Source organism: Scyliorhinus torazame, chromosome 11, assembly GCF_047496885.1.
Source record: "Scyliorhinus torazame isolate Kashiwa2021f chromosome 11, sScyTor2.1, whole genome shotgun sequence".
Lineage (NCBI taxonomy): Eukaryota > Metazoa > Chordata > Chondrichthyes > Carcharhiniformes > Scyliorhinidae > Scyliorhinus > Scyliorhinus torazame.
In genome coordinates, this window is record NC_092717.1 from 65,749,479 (window position 1) to 65,763,236 (window position 13,758).

The 13,758-nt window shown below is 44.4% G+C and overlaps 1 protein-coding gene across 2 annotated transcripts in view; it reads right to left on the reverse strand.

Annotated features, from left to right (window-relative positions):
* Positions 1-13,758, reverse strand: part of LOC140385316 (regulator of G-protein signaling 22-like) — a 689,200-nt gene that overhangs the window by 552,449 nt on the left and 122,993 nt on the right. For both annotated transcript variants that reach the window (XM_072467373.1, XM_072467374.1), the window contains exon 5: positions 1,514-1,599. In XM_072467373.1, the coding sequence (XP_072323474.1) occupies positions 1,514-1,599 (86 nt within the window). The remainder of the gene's footprint in view (positions 1-1,513; positions 1,600-13,758) is intronic.

The following is a 13,758-nucleotide window of genomic DNA, read 5'->3' on the forward strand; positions in this document are numbered from 1 at the left end:
TTGAGGGGTGGCCTGAACAACATGTACAAGATTATGAGAAGCATGGACAGGGTGGATAGAGAGAAGCTAAGCTGTTCTCCTTAGTTGAAGGATCAGTTACGAGGGGACACAAGATCAACGCAAGTGGCAAGAGTTTTAGGTGGATTTGAGGAAAAACCTCTTTACCCAGAGGGTGTTGACGGTCTGGAACGTACTGCCCAGGAGGGTGGTGAAGACGGGTTGCCTCACATGCTTTAAAAGTACCTGGATGAGCACTTGATATGTCATAACATTCAAGGCTATGGACCAAGTGCTGGCAAATTGGATTAGGTAGCCAGGTCAGGTGTCTTTCATGCATACCGGTACAGACTCGATGGGCTGAAGGGCCTTTTCTGCACTGTATGATTCTGTGATACCCTTACAGGAACAAGAGAGCAACTTAAAAGTGAAAGAGATGATGATGATGATAAAAATGCAGGGACAGAATTGCCAAATTTATAGTTGGAACAAGTTCACATCCAGGATTCCACAGAAAGTATGTGGCTGCGATATCAAGGTTCATGCAAAACCAAGGTCCTATTATACACAAAGTCACAAGGGAGAGGCATAACAGAGGACATATCTGATCCTTTCAAACTCCTCAACCACTGTACATTCCTACTTTATCAAGGGCAAGATCTCAAATGAAACCAGGATTAACATCCAAGAATGACAATCCTGCAAATCACTGTGAGCTAGCAAAAACACTGCCAGTCAAGTTACGATGAAAAGATCTGAGCATACCAGCAGATTACCGCTACACTTTTAAGATTTATAGATTAATCTGTTCTATACACTTATGTAATGATAACTGAACAAGAACATGCATTGGAAATATTTATGCTTCTTTGGAAAGGGAGAAAGTATATTTTAAAAGGAGACTATAATACACCTTTAAGGATTGCAGTGTAGAATTATTGGAATGGAATTGTGTAATACGATCCAAGTTTCGGTTTCATTTTTGCTTTTAAGTAACACATTGAAACAGCTCTGCTACTATAATCCCCGAGGTTCAGATCCATGTATGTCTTTTTTCAGGCCTTATTCAAAACAAGTGGACCCATAATATGATCCTTTAGAGCGATTGGTGCCTTTATATTTTTTAAATGACTAGTGCAGCTCCAACAACAATCAAGAAACTTGACTATATGGGAACATCACTGGAAGATCCCCTCCAAGCCACTCACCATCCTGACTGGAACTAAATGACCATTCTTTCAGAATCGCAGGGTCAAAATTCTGGAAATGTTTTCCTAACAGCACTGTGGATGCACCTACACCACATGGATGATGTTCGCCACCAACTTCTTAAGAGCAATTAGGGATGGGCAATAAATGCTGGCCTCGCAAGTAACACCCAGGTCCCATGAAACAATACATTTTAAAAATGAAAAGCTTTACATCAACTCTCTCCAACGACTGAGATGATTATCATTGTGGCAAAAGTGAATATTATCACAATAAGCACACATGGAAAAGGATTTGGAGCTTTCACCTGTACTCAAAGTAACAGTCACTCTGAAGGAATGCTGGCAGCCTCTCATTTTTTACCCATGCAACTCCTTGCTCCCGATCAAGGCACTAAAATTGAGAAAATATTAAATAATATTAGTTCTAAAAGTTATTATTTTAATAACAATAACATTTTTCTCCTTTAAAAAACAGTTAGACAGTTACATGGGCAGGATGGGTAGAGAGGTATATGGCCAAATGCGGGCAAGTGGGACTAGCTTAGTGATAGAAACTGGACGGCATGGACAAGCTGGGCCGAAGGGCCTATTTCTATGCTGTAAACATCTATGACTCTAACAGATACTTGAAACGTCTGAATTAGGGCAGCACGGTAGCACAAGTGATTAGCACTGTGGCTTCACAGCGCCAGGGTCCCAGGTTCGATTCCCCGCTGGGTCACTGTCTGTGCGGAGTTTGCACGTTCTCCCCGTGTCCGCGTGGGTTTCCTCCGGGTGCTCCGGTTTCCTCCCACAGTCCAAAGACGTGCAGGTTAGGTGGATTGGCCATGCTAAATTACCCGTAGTGTCCATAAGGGTTGGGAGGGGTTATTGGGTTGCGGGGATAAGGTGGAAGTGAGGGATTAATGTGGGTCGGTGCAGACTCGATGGGCCGAATGGCCTCCTTCTGCACTGTATGTTCTATGAGCTTTTATTCCAGGGAGCTAAGTGAAGAAATGGAAGTTCTGCTTACTGACTGAGTTATGAGGCTTTAAGCTGCCAAACAGTCTTTGCAGAGAGGAATAGCACAGGTAAAGAACTTGCTGTGATGATTTATGGACAATACGTTCATGGCTTTGATAGTAGAAATGCAAAATTACATCAAGGTCTGATATCCCCGAAGCAGTTCCTGGGTTTGCTTTTATCCCTTTCCCTCTATGAAAGGACACAGTAAAAAATAGTAGAGAAGGGACAAGGAACATTAAAAGGACTAGCCTTAAGGTTTTGTACCGAAACGCATGGAACATTTGAAATAAAATGGGTGAATTAGTTGCGCAGATAGATGTAAGATGATATAGTTGTGATTACCGACTCATGGCTCTAAGGTGACCAAGAATGGGAACTAAACATTGAGGGTAATTCAGTCTTTAGGAAGGACTGACTGAAAAAATGGTGGTGGATTGCATGGTTAGTAAAACAAGATACTGACACAATATTGAGGAAAGATATTAGCACAGAAGATGCGGAATCTGTGTGGGTGGAGTTAAAGAAACACAATGGGGCAAAAAACATTCGTAGGGGTGGTGTCCAGACCACCAAACTGCAGTGGGAATAGCATTACAAACAAACAAAGAACAAAGAAATGTACAGCACAGGAACAGGCCCTTCGGCCCTCCAAGCCCGTGCCGACCATACTGCCCGACTAAACTACAATCTTCTACACTTCCTGGGTCCGTATCCTTCTATTCCCATCCTATTCATATATTTGTCAAGATGCCCCTTAAATGTCCCTATCGTCCCTGCTTCCACTACCTCCTCCAGTAGTGAGTTCCAGGCACCCACTACCCTCTGCGTAAAAAACTTGCCTCGTACATCTACTCTAAACTTTGCCCCTCTCACCTTAAACCTATGCCCCCTAGTAATTGACCCCTCTACCCTGGGGAAAAGAGGTAGATTAGACTGGGATTAGACAGGAAAGCAGAGATCCACGTGGTAAAGGAGCATCTTTGATTATTTGTGACTTTAATCTGCATATGAATTGGGCGAGTCAAATTAGTCACAGTACAGCGGAGGAGGAATTTCTGGAGTGTATACGGGATGGTTTTCTGCACCAGTAGGTTGAAGGGGGAAGGGAACAGGCCATGGAGTCTGCACGTTCTCCCAGTGTCTGCGTGGGTTTCCTCCGGGTGCTCCGGTTTCCTCCCACAATCCAAAGATGTGCAGGTTAGGTGAACTGGCCATGCTAAATTGCCCTTAGTGTCCAAAAAGGTTAGATGGGGTTATTGCATTAGGGGGATAAGGTGGAAGTGAGGGCTTAAGTGGGTCGGTGCAGACTCAATGGGCTGAATGGCCTCTTTCTGCACTGTATGTTCAATGCCTTTCTTGAACTGGGTGTTGTTCAATGAGAAAGGATTCATTCGTAATCTAGTATGGGCGGCACGGAAACAGTGGTAAGCACTGTTGCTTCACAGCGCCAGATCCCAGGTTGGATTCCCACTTTTGTGCGGAGTTTGCACGTTCTTCCGTGTCTGTGTGGGTTCCCTTCAGGGCCTCCGGTTTCCTCCCACAAGTCTGGAAAGACGTGCTTGTTAGGTGAATTGGACATTGAGTTCTCCCTCAGTGTACCCAAACAGGCGCCGTAGTATTGCGACAAGGGTATTTTCACAGTAACTTCATTGCAGCGCTAATAAAGAACAAAGGAAAATACAACACAGGAACAGGCCCTTCGGCCCCACCAAGCCTTTACCGGTCATGATACCAACCTTTGCCAAAAACTTTGCGCCACGGACATTAATCCTATGCCCCCTGGTGACTGACCCCTCCATCCTGGGAAAGAGTGCCTGCCGATCCACTCTATTCATGCCCTCATAATCTTGCAGACTTCTATCAGGATACCCCTCAAACTCCTTCTTTCTAATGAAAACAGTCCAACTCTATCCAGCCTCTCCACATAGCTAACACCCTCCAGACCAGGCAACAATCTGGTAAATCTCCTCTGCACCCTCTCCAAAGCCTCCACATCCTTCTGGTAGTGTAGCGACCAGAATTGTGCGTAATATTCCAAGTGTGGCCTTACCAAGGATCTATACAATTGCAGCATGACATGCCAGTTTTTATACTCAATGCCCCGTCCAATGAAGGCAAGCATTCCGTATGCTTTCTTGACTACCTTGTCCACTTGTGCTGCCACCTTCAAAGATCTGTGGACTTGCACACCCAGATCTCTCTGACTTTCTATATTCCTAAGAGTTTTACCATTTACGGTATATTTCCCTTCTATGTTAGACCTACCAAAATGCATTACCTCACATTTGTCCGGAGTAACTCTATTTGACATTTCTCTGCCCAAGTCTCCAACCTATAATGTCCTGCTGTATCCTCTGACAATCCACAACACTATCTGCCACTCCACCAACCTTGGTGTTATCCGCAAACTTACTAATCAGACCGGCTACATTTTCCTCCAAATCCTTTATGTATACTACAAATAACAGAGGCCCCAGCACAGATCCCTGTGGAACACCATTAGTCACAGCCTTCCATTCAGAAAAACAAACTTTGCCTGCTACCCTTTGCCTGTGACCGAGCCAGTTCTGTATTCATCTTGCCACATCACCTCTGATCCCGTGTGACTTCATCTTTTGTACCAGTCTGCCATGAGGCACTTTGTCAAAGGCTTTACTGTGTTGCCTTTTTTTACTTGCTATAAATATGGCAGTCAATAAGGTTGCCCTTCTTTGTCTAGATATTGATATTATATTGCTTTCAGAGTCGCCAGGTATCAAATGATACCACCACAAGGTTCAACCGGATATCGATCAAAGACCCAACAACCAGTTAGTTAGTTCAAGTTCAATAATACTTTATTTACACACAAGATTAACTTATACATGCAACATAAACACTACAAGCTAAACTACACCTAACAACTATGACAACCTGTACTTAACTTCAGGCACCCGGCTTAGGTCAGAGGAACAGTGGCCTTTGTTCAAATCTGGATCAGCTGGGTCTGGAGCAGTAACTGCTGTTCAGCTGGGCTCATCCATCTGGTAGCGGGCGTTGAACTTGGACTTGCTTCTGGTCATGGTGCTGCAGTTGGAGATGGACGTTGCCGGAGCGCCAGGTCCAAAAGAGATCGAACACATGGCAGTGTCTCTCTTTATCCTGGGGAGGTTTCGCGCTCCTTTGGGCGGTCCTTAGGTTTGGACCCAATTAATTGGGCAGTTCTCGATCACTGCCTTCGATCTGAGCCAGTAAAGGGGCGGGTGCCTTGATGGCTGGGCGTGTCCTAAGCGGTCATTGACCTTGCTGTTTATGCTTCCTGAGTAAAGGGAGTGGCGCCGAGATGTCTGGACTTGTATTGGTTACCTGAGTATCAGTCCTTTGTCTTACGGAGATGGGCCATTAAAATGCTAATCGGTTGGGGGTTTCGATGCTGTCTGGATTCTCTGCTCACGAATATACATGCAGGCTCTGTGCCTGCCTGAATCTTACATTGTCCATATTTCTCTTTAGGCTCCGCGAACGTCAATGTTTCTTGTTGTAAGTGGCCATCCCAGATGGCTACAACTGGTGTCCATGTAAACAACATCCACCGTCCTCCGCTCATCAATCATAAGAACATAAGAACTAGCAGGAATAGGCCATCTGGCCCCTCGAGCCTGCTCCGCCATTCAATGAGATCATGGCTGATCTTTTGTGGACTAAGCGCCACTTTCCGGCCCGAACACCATAACCCTTAATCCCTTTATTCTTCAAAAAACAATCGTTATCTTAAAAACATTTAATGAAGGAGCTTCAACTGCTTCACTGGGTAAGGATTTCCATAGATTCACAACCCTTTGGGTGTAGAAGTTCCTCCTAAACTCAGTCCGAAATCTACTTCCCCTTATTTTGAGGCTCTGTCCCCTAGTTCTGCTTTCACCCGCCAGCGGAAACAACCTGCCCGCATCTATCCTATCTATTCCCTTCATAATTTTATATGTTTCTATAAGATCCCCCAGTCAACTCAACCACTCCTTGTAATCCAACCCCTTCAGCTCTGGGATTAACCTAGTGAATCTCCTCTGCACACCCTCCTAGCGCCAGTGCATCCTTTCTCAGGTAAGGAGACCAAAACGGAACACAATACTCCAGGTGTGGCCTCACTAACACCTTATACAATTGCAGCATAACCTCCGTAGTGTTAAACTCAATCCCTCTAGCAATGAAGGACAAAATTCCATTCGCCTTCTTAACCACCTGTTGCACCTGCAAACCAACTTTTTGCAACTCATGCCCTCGCACACCCAGGTGTCTCTGCACAGCAGCATGTTTTAATATTTTATCATTTAAATAATAATCCCTTTTGCTGTTATTCCTACCAAAATGGATAACCTCACATTTGTCAACTTTGTATTCCATCTGCCAGACCCCAGCCCATTCAAATCCCTCTGCAGACTTCCAGTATCCTCTGCACTCGTTGCTTTTACCACTCATCTTAGTGTCGTCTGCAAACTTGGATACATTGCCCTTGGTCCCAAACTCCAAATCAACTGTGTAAATTGTGAACAGTTGTGAGCCCAGCACTGATCCCTGAGGGACATTGGATGAGAATTTAGGAGGCATGGTTAGTAAGTTTGCAGATGACACCAAGATTGGTGGCACAGTGGATAGTGAAGAAGGTTATCTAGGATTGCAACGGGATCTTGATCAATTAGGCCAGTGGGCCGACGAATGGCAGATGGAGTTTAATTTAGATAAATGTGAGGTGATGCATTTTGGCAGATCGAATCAGGCCAGGACCTACTCAGTTAATGGTATGGCGTTGGGGAGAGTTATAGAACAAAGAGATCTAGGAGTACAGGTTCATAGCTCCTTGAAGGTGGAGTCGCAGGTGGACAGGGTGGTGAAGAAGGCATTCGGCATGCTTGGTTTCATTGGTCAGAACATTGAATATAGGAGTTGGGACGTCTTGTTGAAGTTGTACAAGACATTGGTACGGCCACACTTGGAATACTGTGTGCAGTTCTGGTCACCCTATTATAGAAAGGATATTATTAAACTAGAAAGAGTGCAGAAAAGATTTACTAGGATGTTGCCGGGACTTGATGGTTTGAGTTATAAGGAGAGGCTGGATAGACTGGGACTTTTTTCCCTGGAGCGTAGGAGGCTTAGGGGTGATCTTATAGAGGTCTATAAAATAATGAGGGGCATAGATAAGGTAGATAGTCAACATCTTTTCCCAAAGGTAGGGGAGTCTAAAACTAGTGGGCATAGGTTTAAGGTGAGAGGGGAGAGATTCAGAAGGGCCCAGAGGGGCAATTTCTTCACTCAGAGGGTAGTGAGTGTCTGGAATGGGCTGCCAGAGGTAGTAGTAGAGGCGGGTACAATTGTGTCTTTCAAAAAGCATTTAGATGGTTACATGGGTAAGATGGGTATAGAGGGTTATGGGCCAAGTGCGGGCAACTGGGACTAGCTTAATGGTAAAAACTGGGCGGCATGGACTGGTTGGGCCGAAGGGCCTGTTTCCATGCTGTAAACTTCTATGATTCTATGATTCTATGACATGACTAGCTACTGATTGCCAACCAGAGAAACACCCATTAATCCCCACTCTTTTCTTTCTATTAATTAACCAATTCTCTATCCATGCTACGACTTTACCCTTAATGCCATCTTTTGCAGCAACCTTTTGTGGCAGCTTGTCAAAGGCTTTCTGGAAATCCAGAGAGACCACATCCATTGGCTCCCCGTTATCTACCGCACTGGTAATGTTCTCAAAACATTCCACTAAATTAGTTAGGCACGACTTGCCCTTTATGAACCCATGCTGCGTCTGCCCAATGGGACAATTTCCATCCAGATGCCTCGCTATTTCTTCCTTGATGATAGATTCCATCATCTTCCCTACTACCGAAGTTAAGCTAACTGGCCTATAATTACCCGCTTTCTGCCTACCTCCTTTTTTAAACAGTGGTGTCACGTTTGCTAATTTCCAATCCGCCAGGACCACCCCAGAGTCTAGTGAATTTTGGTAAATTATCAGTAGTGCATTTGCAATTTCCCGAGCCATCCCTTTTAGCACTCTGGGATGCATTCCATCAGGGCCAGGAGACTTGTCTACCTTTAGCCCCATTAAGCTTGCCCATCACAACCTCCTTGGTGATAACATTAATCTCAAGGTCCTCACCTGTCATTGCCTCATTTCCATCGTCACTGGCATGTTATTTTTGTCTTCCACTGTGAAGACCGACACAAAAAACCTGTTCAGTTCCTCATCTCCCATTATTAAATCTCCCTTCTCATCCTCTAAAGGACTAATATTTACCTTAGCCTTTTTTGTTTTATGTATTTGTAGAAACTTTTACTATCTGTTTTTATATTGAGCAAGTTTCCTCTCATAATCTACCTTACTCTCCTTTATAGCTTTTTTCGTAGCTTTCTATTGCCCCCTAAAGATTTCCCAGTCCTCTAGTCTCCCACTAATCTTTGCCACTTTGTATGCTTTTTCCTTCAATTTGATACTGTTCCTGATTTCCTCAGATATCCACGGTCGATTTTCCCTCTTTCTACCGTCCTTCCTTTTTGTTGGTATAAACCTTTGCTGAGCACTGTGAAAAATCGCTTGGAACGTTCTCCACTGTTTCACTATAAAATCTTTGCTCCCAGCCTACCTTAGCTAGCTCTTCTCTCATCCCATTGTAATCCTTTTGTTTAAGCACAAAACACTAGTGTTTGATTTTACCTTCTCACCCTCCACCTGTATTTTAAATTCCACCATATTGTGATCGCTCCTTCCGAGAGGATCCCTAACTATGAGATCATTAATCAATCTCGTCTCATTACACAGGACCAGATCTAGGACCGCTTGTTCCCTCGTAGGTTCCATTACATACTGTTCTAGGAAACTATCGCGGATACATTCTATAAACTCCTCCTCAAGGCTGCCTTGACCGACCTGGTTAAACCAATCAACATGTAGATTAAAATCCCCCATAATAACTGCTGGACCATTTCTACATGCATCCGTTATTTCTTTGTTTATTGCCTGCCCCACCATGATGTTACTATTTGGTGGCCTATAGACTACTCCTATCAGTGACTTTTTCGCCTTACTATTCCTGATTTCCACCCAAATGGATTCAACCTTATCCTCCATAGCACCGATGTCATCCCTTACTATTGCCCGGATGTCATCTTTAAATAACAGAGCTATTGCACCTCCCTTACCATCCACTCTGTCCTTCTGAATAGTTTGATACCGTTGGATATTTAACTCCCAGTCGTGACCATCCTTTAACCATGTTTCAGTAATGGCCACTAAATCATAGTCATTCACGATGATTTGCGCCATCAACTCATTTACCTTAATCACCTCCTCAAAAAACTCGATCAAGTTAGTGAGGCATGACCTTCCCTTCACAAAATCATGCTGTCTATCGCTTTTCTGGAGTCAATTTGTTTCCAAATGGTTATAAATCCTGAGAATTCTCTCCAATAATTTACCAACTACCGACGTGAGGCTCACTGGTCTATTAGTTTCCAGGATTATCCCTGCTAGCTTTCTTAAACATCGGTACCACATGAGCTATTTTTCAGTCCTTTGGGATCTTAGCTGTAGCCAATGAGGATACAAAGATGTCAGTTAAGGCCCCACCAATTTCCTCCCTTGCTTCTTTTCGTATTCTGGGGTAAATCCCATCTGGCCCAGGAGTCCTATCTACCTCAATATATTTTAAAAGACTCAATACCTCCTCCTTTTCGATGTTAACATGATCCAGACTGTCCACACACCCTACCGAAGAATCATCTTCCACAACGTCCCTTTCTTTGGTAAACGCTGATGCAATGTACTCATTTAGTATCTCGCCCATTTCCTCTGGCTCAACACAGATTCCGCCCACTGTCCTAAAGTGGTCCGATCCTTTCCCTGGCCACCCTCTTGCTTTTTACATATGAATAAAAAGCTTTGGGATTCACCTTAATCCTACTTTGTAGTATATATAAATGATTTGGAGGAAAATGTAACTGGTCTGATTAGTAAGTTTGCAGACGACACAAAGGTTGGTGGAATTGCGGATAGCGATGAGGACTGTCGGAGGATACAGCAGGATTTAGATTGTCTGGAGACTTGGGCGGAGAGATGGCAGATGGAGTTTAATCCGGACAAATGTGAGGTAATGCATTTTGGAAGGTCTAATGCAGGTAGGGAATATACAGTGAATGGTAGAACCCTCAAGAGTATTGAAAGTCAAAGAGATCTAGGAGTACAGGTCCACAGGTCATTGAAAGGGGCAACACAGGTGGAGAAGGTAGTCAAGAAGGCATACGGCATGCTTGCCTTCATTGGCCGGGGCATTGAGTATAAGAATTGGCAAGTCATGTTGCAGCTGTATAGAACCTTAGTTAGGCCACACTTGGAGTCTCGTGTTCAATTCTGGTCGCCACACTACCAGAAGGATGTGGAGGCGTTAGAGAGGGTGCAGAAGAGATTTACCAGAATGCTGCCTGGAATGGAGGGCATTAGCTATGAGGAGCGATTGAATAAACTCGGTTTGTTCTCACTGGAACGAAGGAGGTTGAGGGGAGACCTGATAGAGGTATACAAAATTATGAGGGGCATAGACAGAGTGGATAGGCAGAGGCTTTTCCCCAGGGTAGAGGGGTCAATTACTAGGGGGCATAGGTTTAAGGTGAGAGGGGCAAGGTTTAGAGTAGATGTATGAGGCAAGTTTTTTTACGCAAAGGGTAGTGGGTGCCTGGAACTCGCTACCGGAGGAGGTAGTGGAAGCAGGGACGATAGGGACATTTAAGGGGCATCTTGACAAATATATGAATAGGATGGGAATAGAAGGATACGGACCCAGGAAGTGTAGAAGATTGTAGTTTTGTCGGGCAGCATGGTCGGCACGGGCTTGGAGGGCCTGTTCCTGTGCTGTACATTTCTTTGTTCTTTGTTCTTTGCCAACATTGAGGGCATTTAAAAGTTTATTGGATAAACATATGGATGATAATGGCATAGTGTAGGTTAGATGGCTTTTGTTTCGGTGCAACATTGTGGGCTGAAGGGCCTGTACTGCGCTGTATTGTTCTATGTTCTATGTTTCATTGCCAGACTTTGACCTTTTAAAAGTTACTTTCGAGCTGTCTGCCTAAGCAAAGAAAGATAATGTCTGTAATTCTCTGAAAGTTTCGAATTGTCTACGAATTGCCTTTTAAATGACTTTCAAATTGTAATCAAGCGACTACAAATAAAACAATTCCTTTTGGCACCTGAGAAGTTTATACTGCAAATTTCTGCTGAGTTCCAGTATTCGCAAAGTGCTACTGATAACCGAATAGCAGAGATAATATAAATTCCTTCAACTATACACAGACGAATAATACAAGGAATCGAACAACTTGACAAAGTCTACAAATATTACAAATCTTACAACTTGTCGTATTGCGCCAGGACTTGATTCATCAACTAAGCTTCCCCCAAACTTGGTGTAGTTCGACAGGTTAAGATCCCATAAATTATAAGGTTCCTTTATTTTGGCGAGCCAGCCAGGAGTCGAACCTAGAATCATCTGATTACATGCCATAAATTACAATATTCCTTCATTTTGGCGAGTCAGGCAGGAGTCGAACCTAGAATCTTCTGATTACAAGTCATTCATTTTGGCGTAGTCAGGCAGAAGGGGGGAGTACTGAGGACGACCTTCGGAGGCCCAGGTGACGACGGAAAGCTTCGAAGATAATCGGAGGAGGTCGGGAACCTTCGGGAAGCTTCGTAGATAATCGGAGGAGGCCCAGAAGACAGCCGGAACCCACGGCTAGACTAGGGTAAGAAATATATTTTTCACCCATTAAAAGTCTTAAAGCCGCATCAATCAGTACTTCGACCCTTGAAAAGAACATTTTTTATAGACTGTGTTAAATAAATCAAGTGCCAGTCGGTCAGACTATCATAGACGTGACTGGAAGATGAGTCACTGCAGTAACTAAAATAAAACGGCAGTCAACGATCCAAATCAAAGTGTAGATTCAGAGCCTTTAGCAGACAGAAAATTACTCCCCACTACATCCAAGGGGGGTGCTGGAATACCAGATGTTTCTGTTGAAGATATGTTGGGGGATTGTAGATCTTTCACTCGTAGACATTTTAACCTATGTGAAACCTCAAAAAAAATTGAATCAAAGTATGATATCCCCAGAGGACAGTGGTCCTTCAATAATATCAAGAGAGCATGGGGAAAATGCACACGATTACACAGTGCAGAACGTGTAAAATGGTCCCTGGTAATTACAGGACAGATACACAGTCAGCAAGAGATCATTGTTAAAAATAAAAGTGATCATCAGCTTCAGTCCACGAAAGACCAACTAAGTGCAGTTCTTGAAGATTTGCAAGATGCAAAATCCAAACTTGAGCAAAGAACAAAGAACAAAGAAATGTACAGCACAGGAACAGGCCCTTCGGCCCTCCAAGCCCGTGCCGACCATACTGCCCGACTAAACTACAATCTTCTACACTTCCTGGGTCCGTATCCTTCTATTCCCATCCTATTCATATATTTGTCAAGATGCCCCTGAAATGTCCCTATCGTCCCTGCTTCCACTACCTCCTCCGGTAGCGAGTTCCAGGCACCCACTACCCTCTGCGTAAAAAACTTGCCTCGTACATCTACTCTAAACCTTGCCCCTCTCACCTTAAACCTATGCCCCCTAGTAATTGACCCCTCTAGCACGGTAGCACAAGTGATTAGCACTGTGGCTTCACAGCGCCAGGGTCCCAGGTTCGATTCCCCGCTGGGTCACTGTCTGTGCGGAGTTTGCACGTTCTCCCCGTGTCCGCGTGGGTTTCCTCCGGGTGCTCCGGTTTCCTCCCACAGTCCAAAGACGTGCAGGTTAGGTGGATTGGCCATGCTAAATTACCCGTAGTGTCCACAAGGGTTGGGAGGGGTTATTGGGTTGCGGGGATAAGGTGGAAGTGAGGGATTAATGTGGGTCGGTGCAGACTCGATGGGCCGAATGGCCTCCTTCTGCACTGTATGTTCTATGTAATCTATGTAATCTACCCTGGGGAAAAGCCTCTGACTATCCACTCTGTCTATGCCCCTCATAATTTTGTAGACCTCTATCAGGTCACCCCTCAACCTCCTTCGTTCCAGTGAGAACAAACCGAGTTTATTCAATCGCTCCTCATAGCTTATGCCCTCCATACCAGGCAACATTCTGGTAAATCTCTTCTGCACCCTCTCTAAAGCCTCCACATCCTTCTGGTAGTGTGGCGACCAGAATTGAACACTATACTCCAAGTGTGGCCTAACTAAGGTTCTATACAGCTGCAACATGACTTGCCAATTCTTATACTCAATGCCCCGGCCAATGAAGGCAAGCATGCCGTATGCCTTCTTGACTACCTTCTCCACCTGTGTTGCCCCTTTCAATGACCTGTGGACCTGTACTCCTAGATCTCTTTGACTTTCAATACTCTTGAGGGTTCTACCATTCACTGTATATTCCCCAACTGCATTAGACCTTCCAAAATGCATTACCTCACATTTGTCCGGATTAAACTCCATCTGCCATCTCTCCAGCC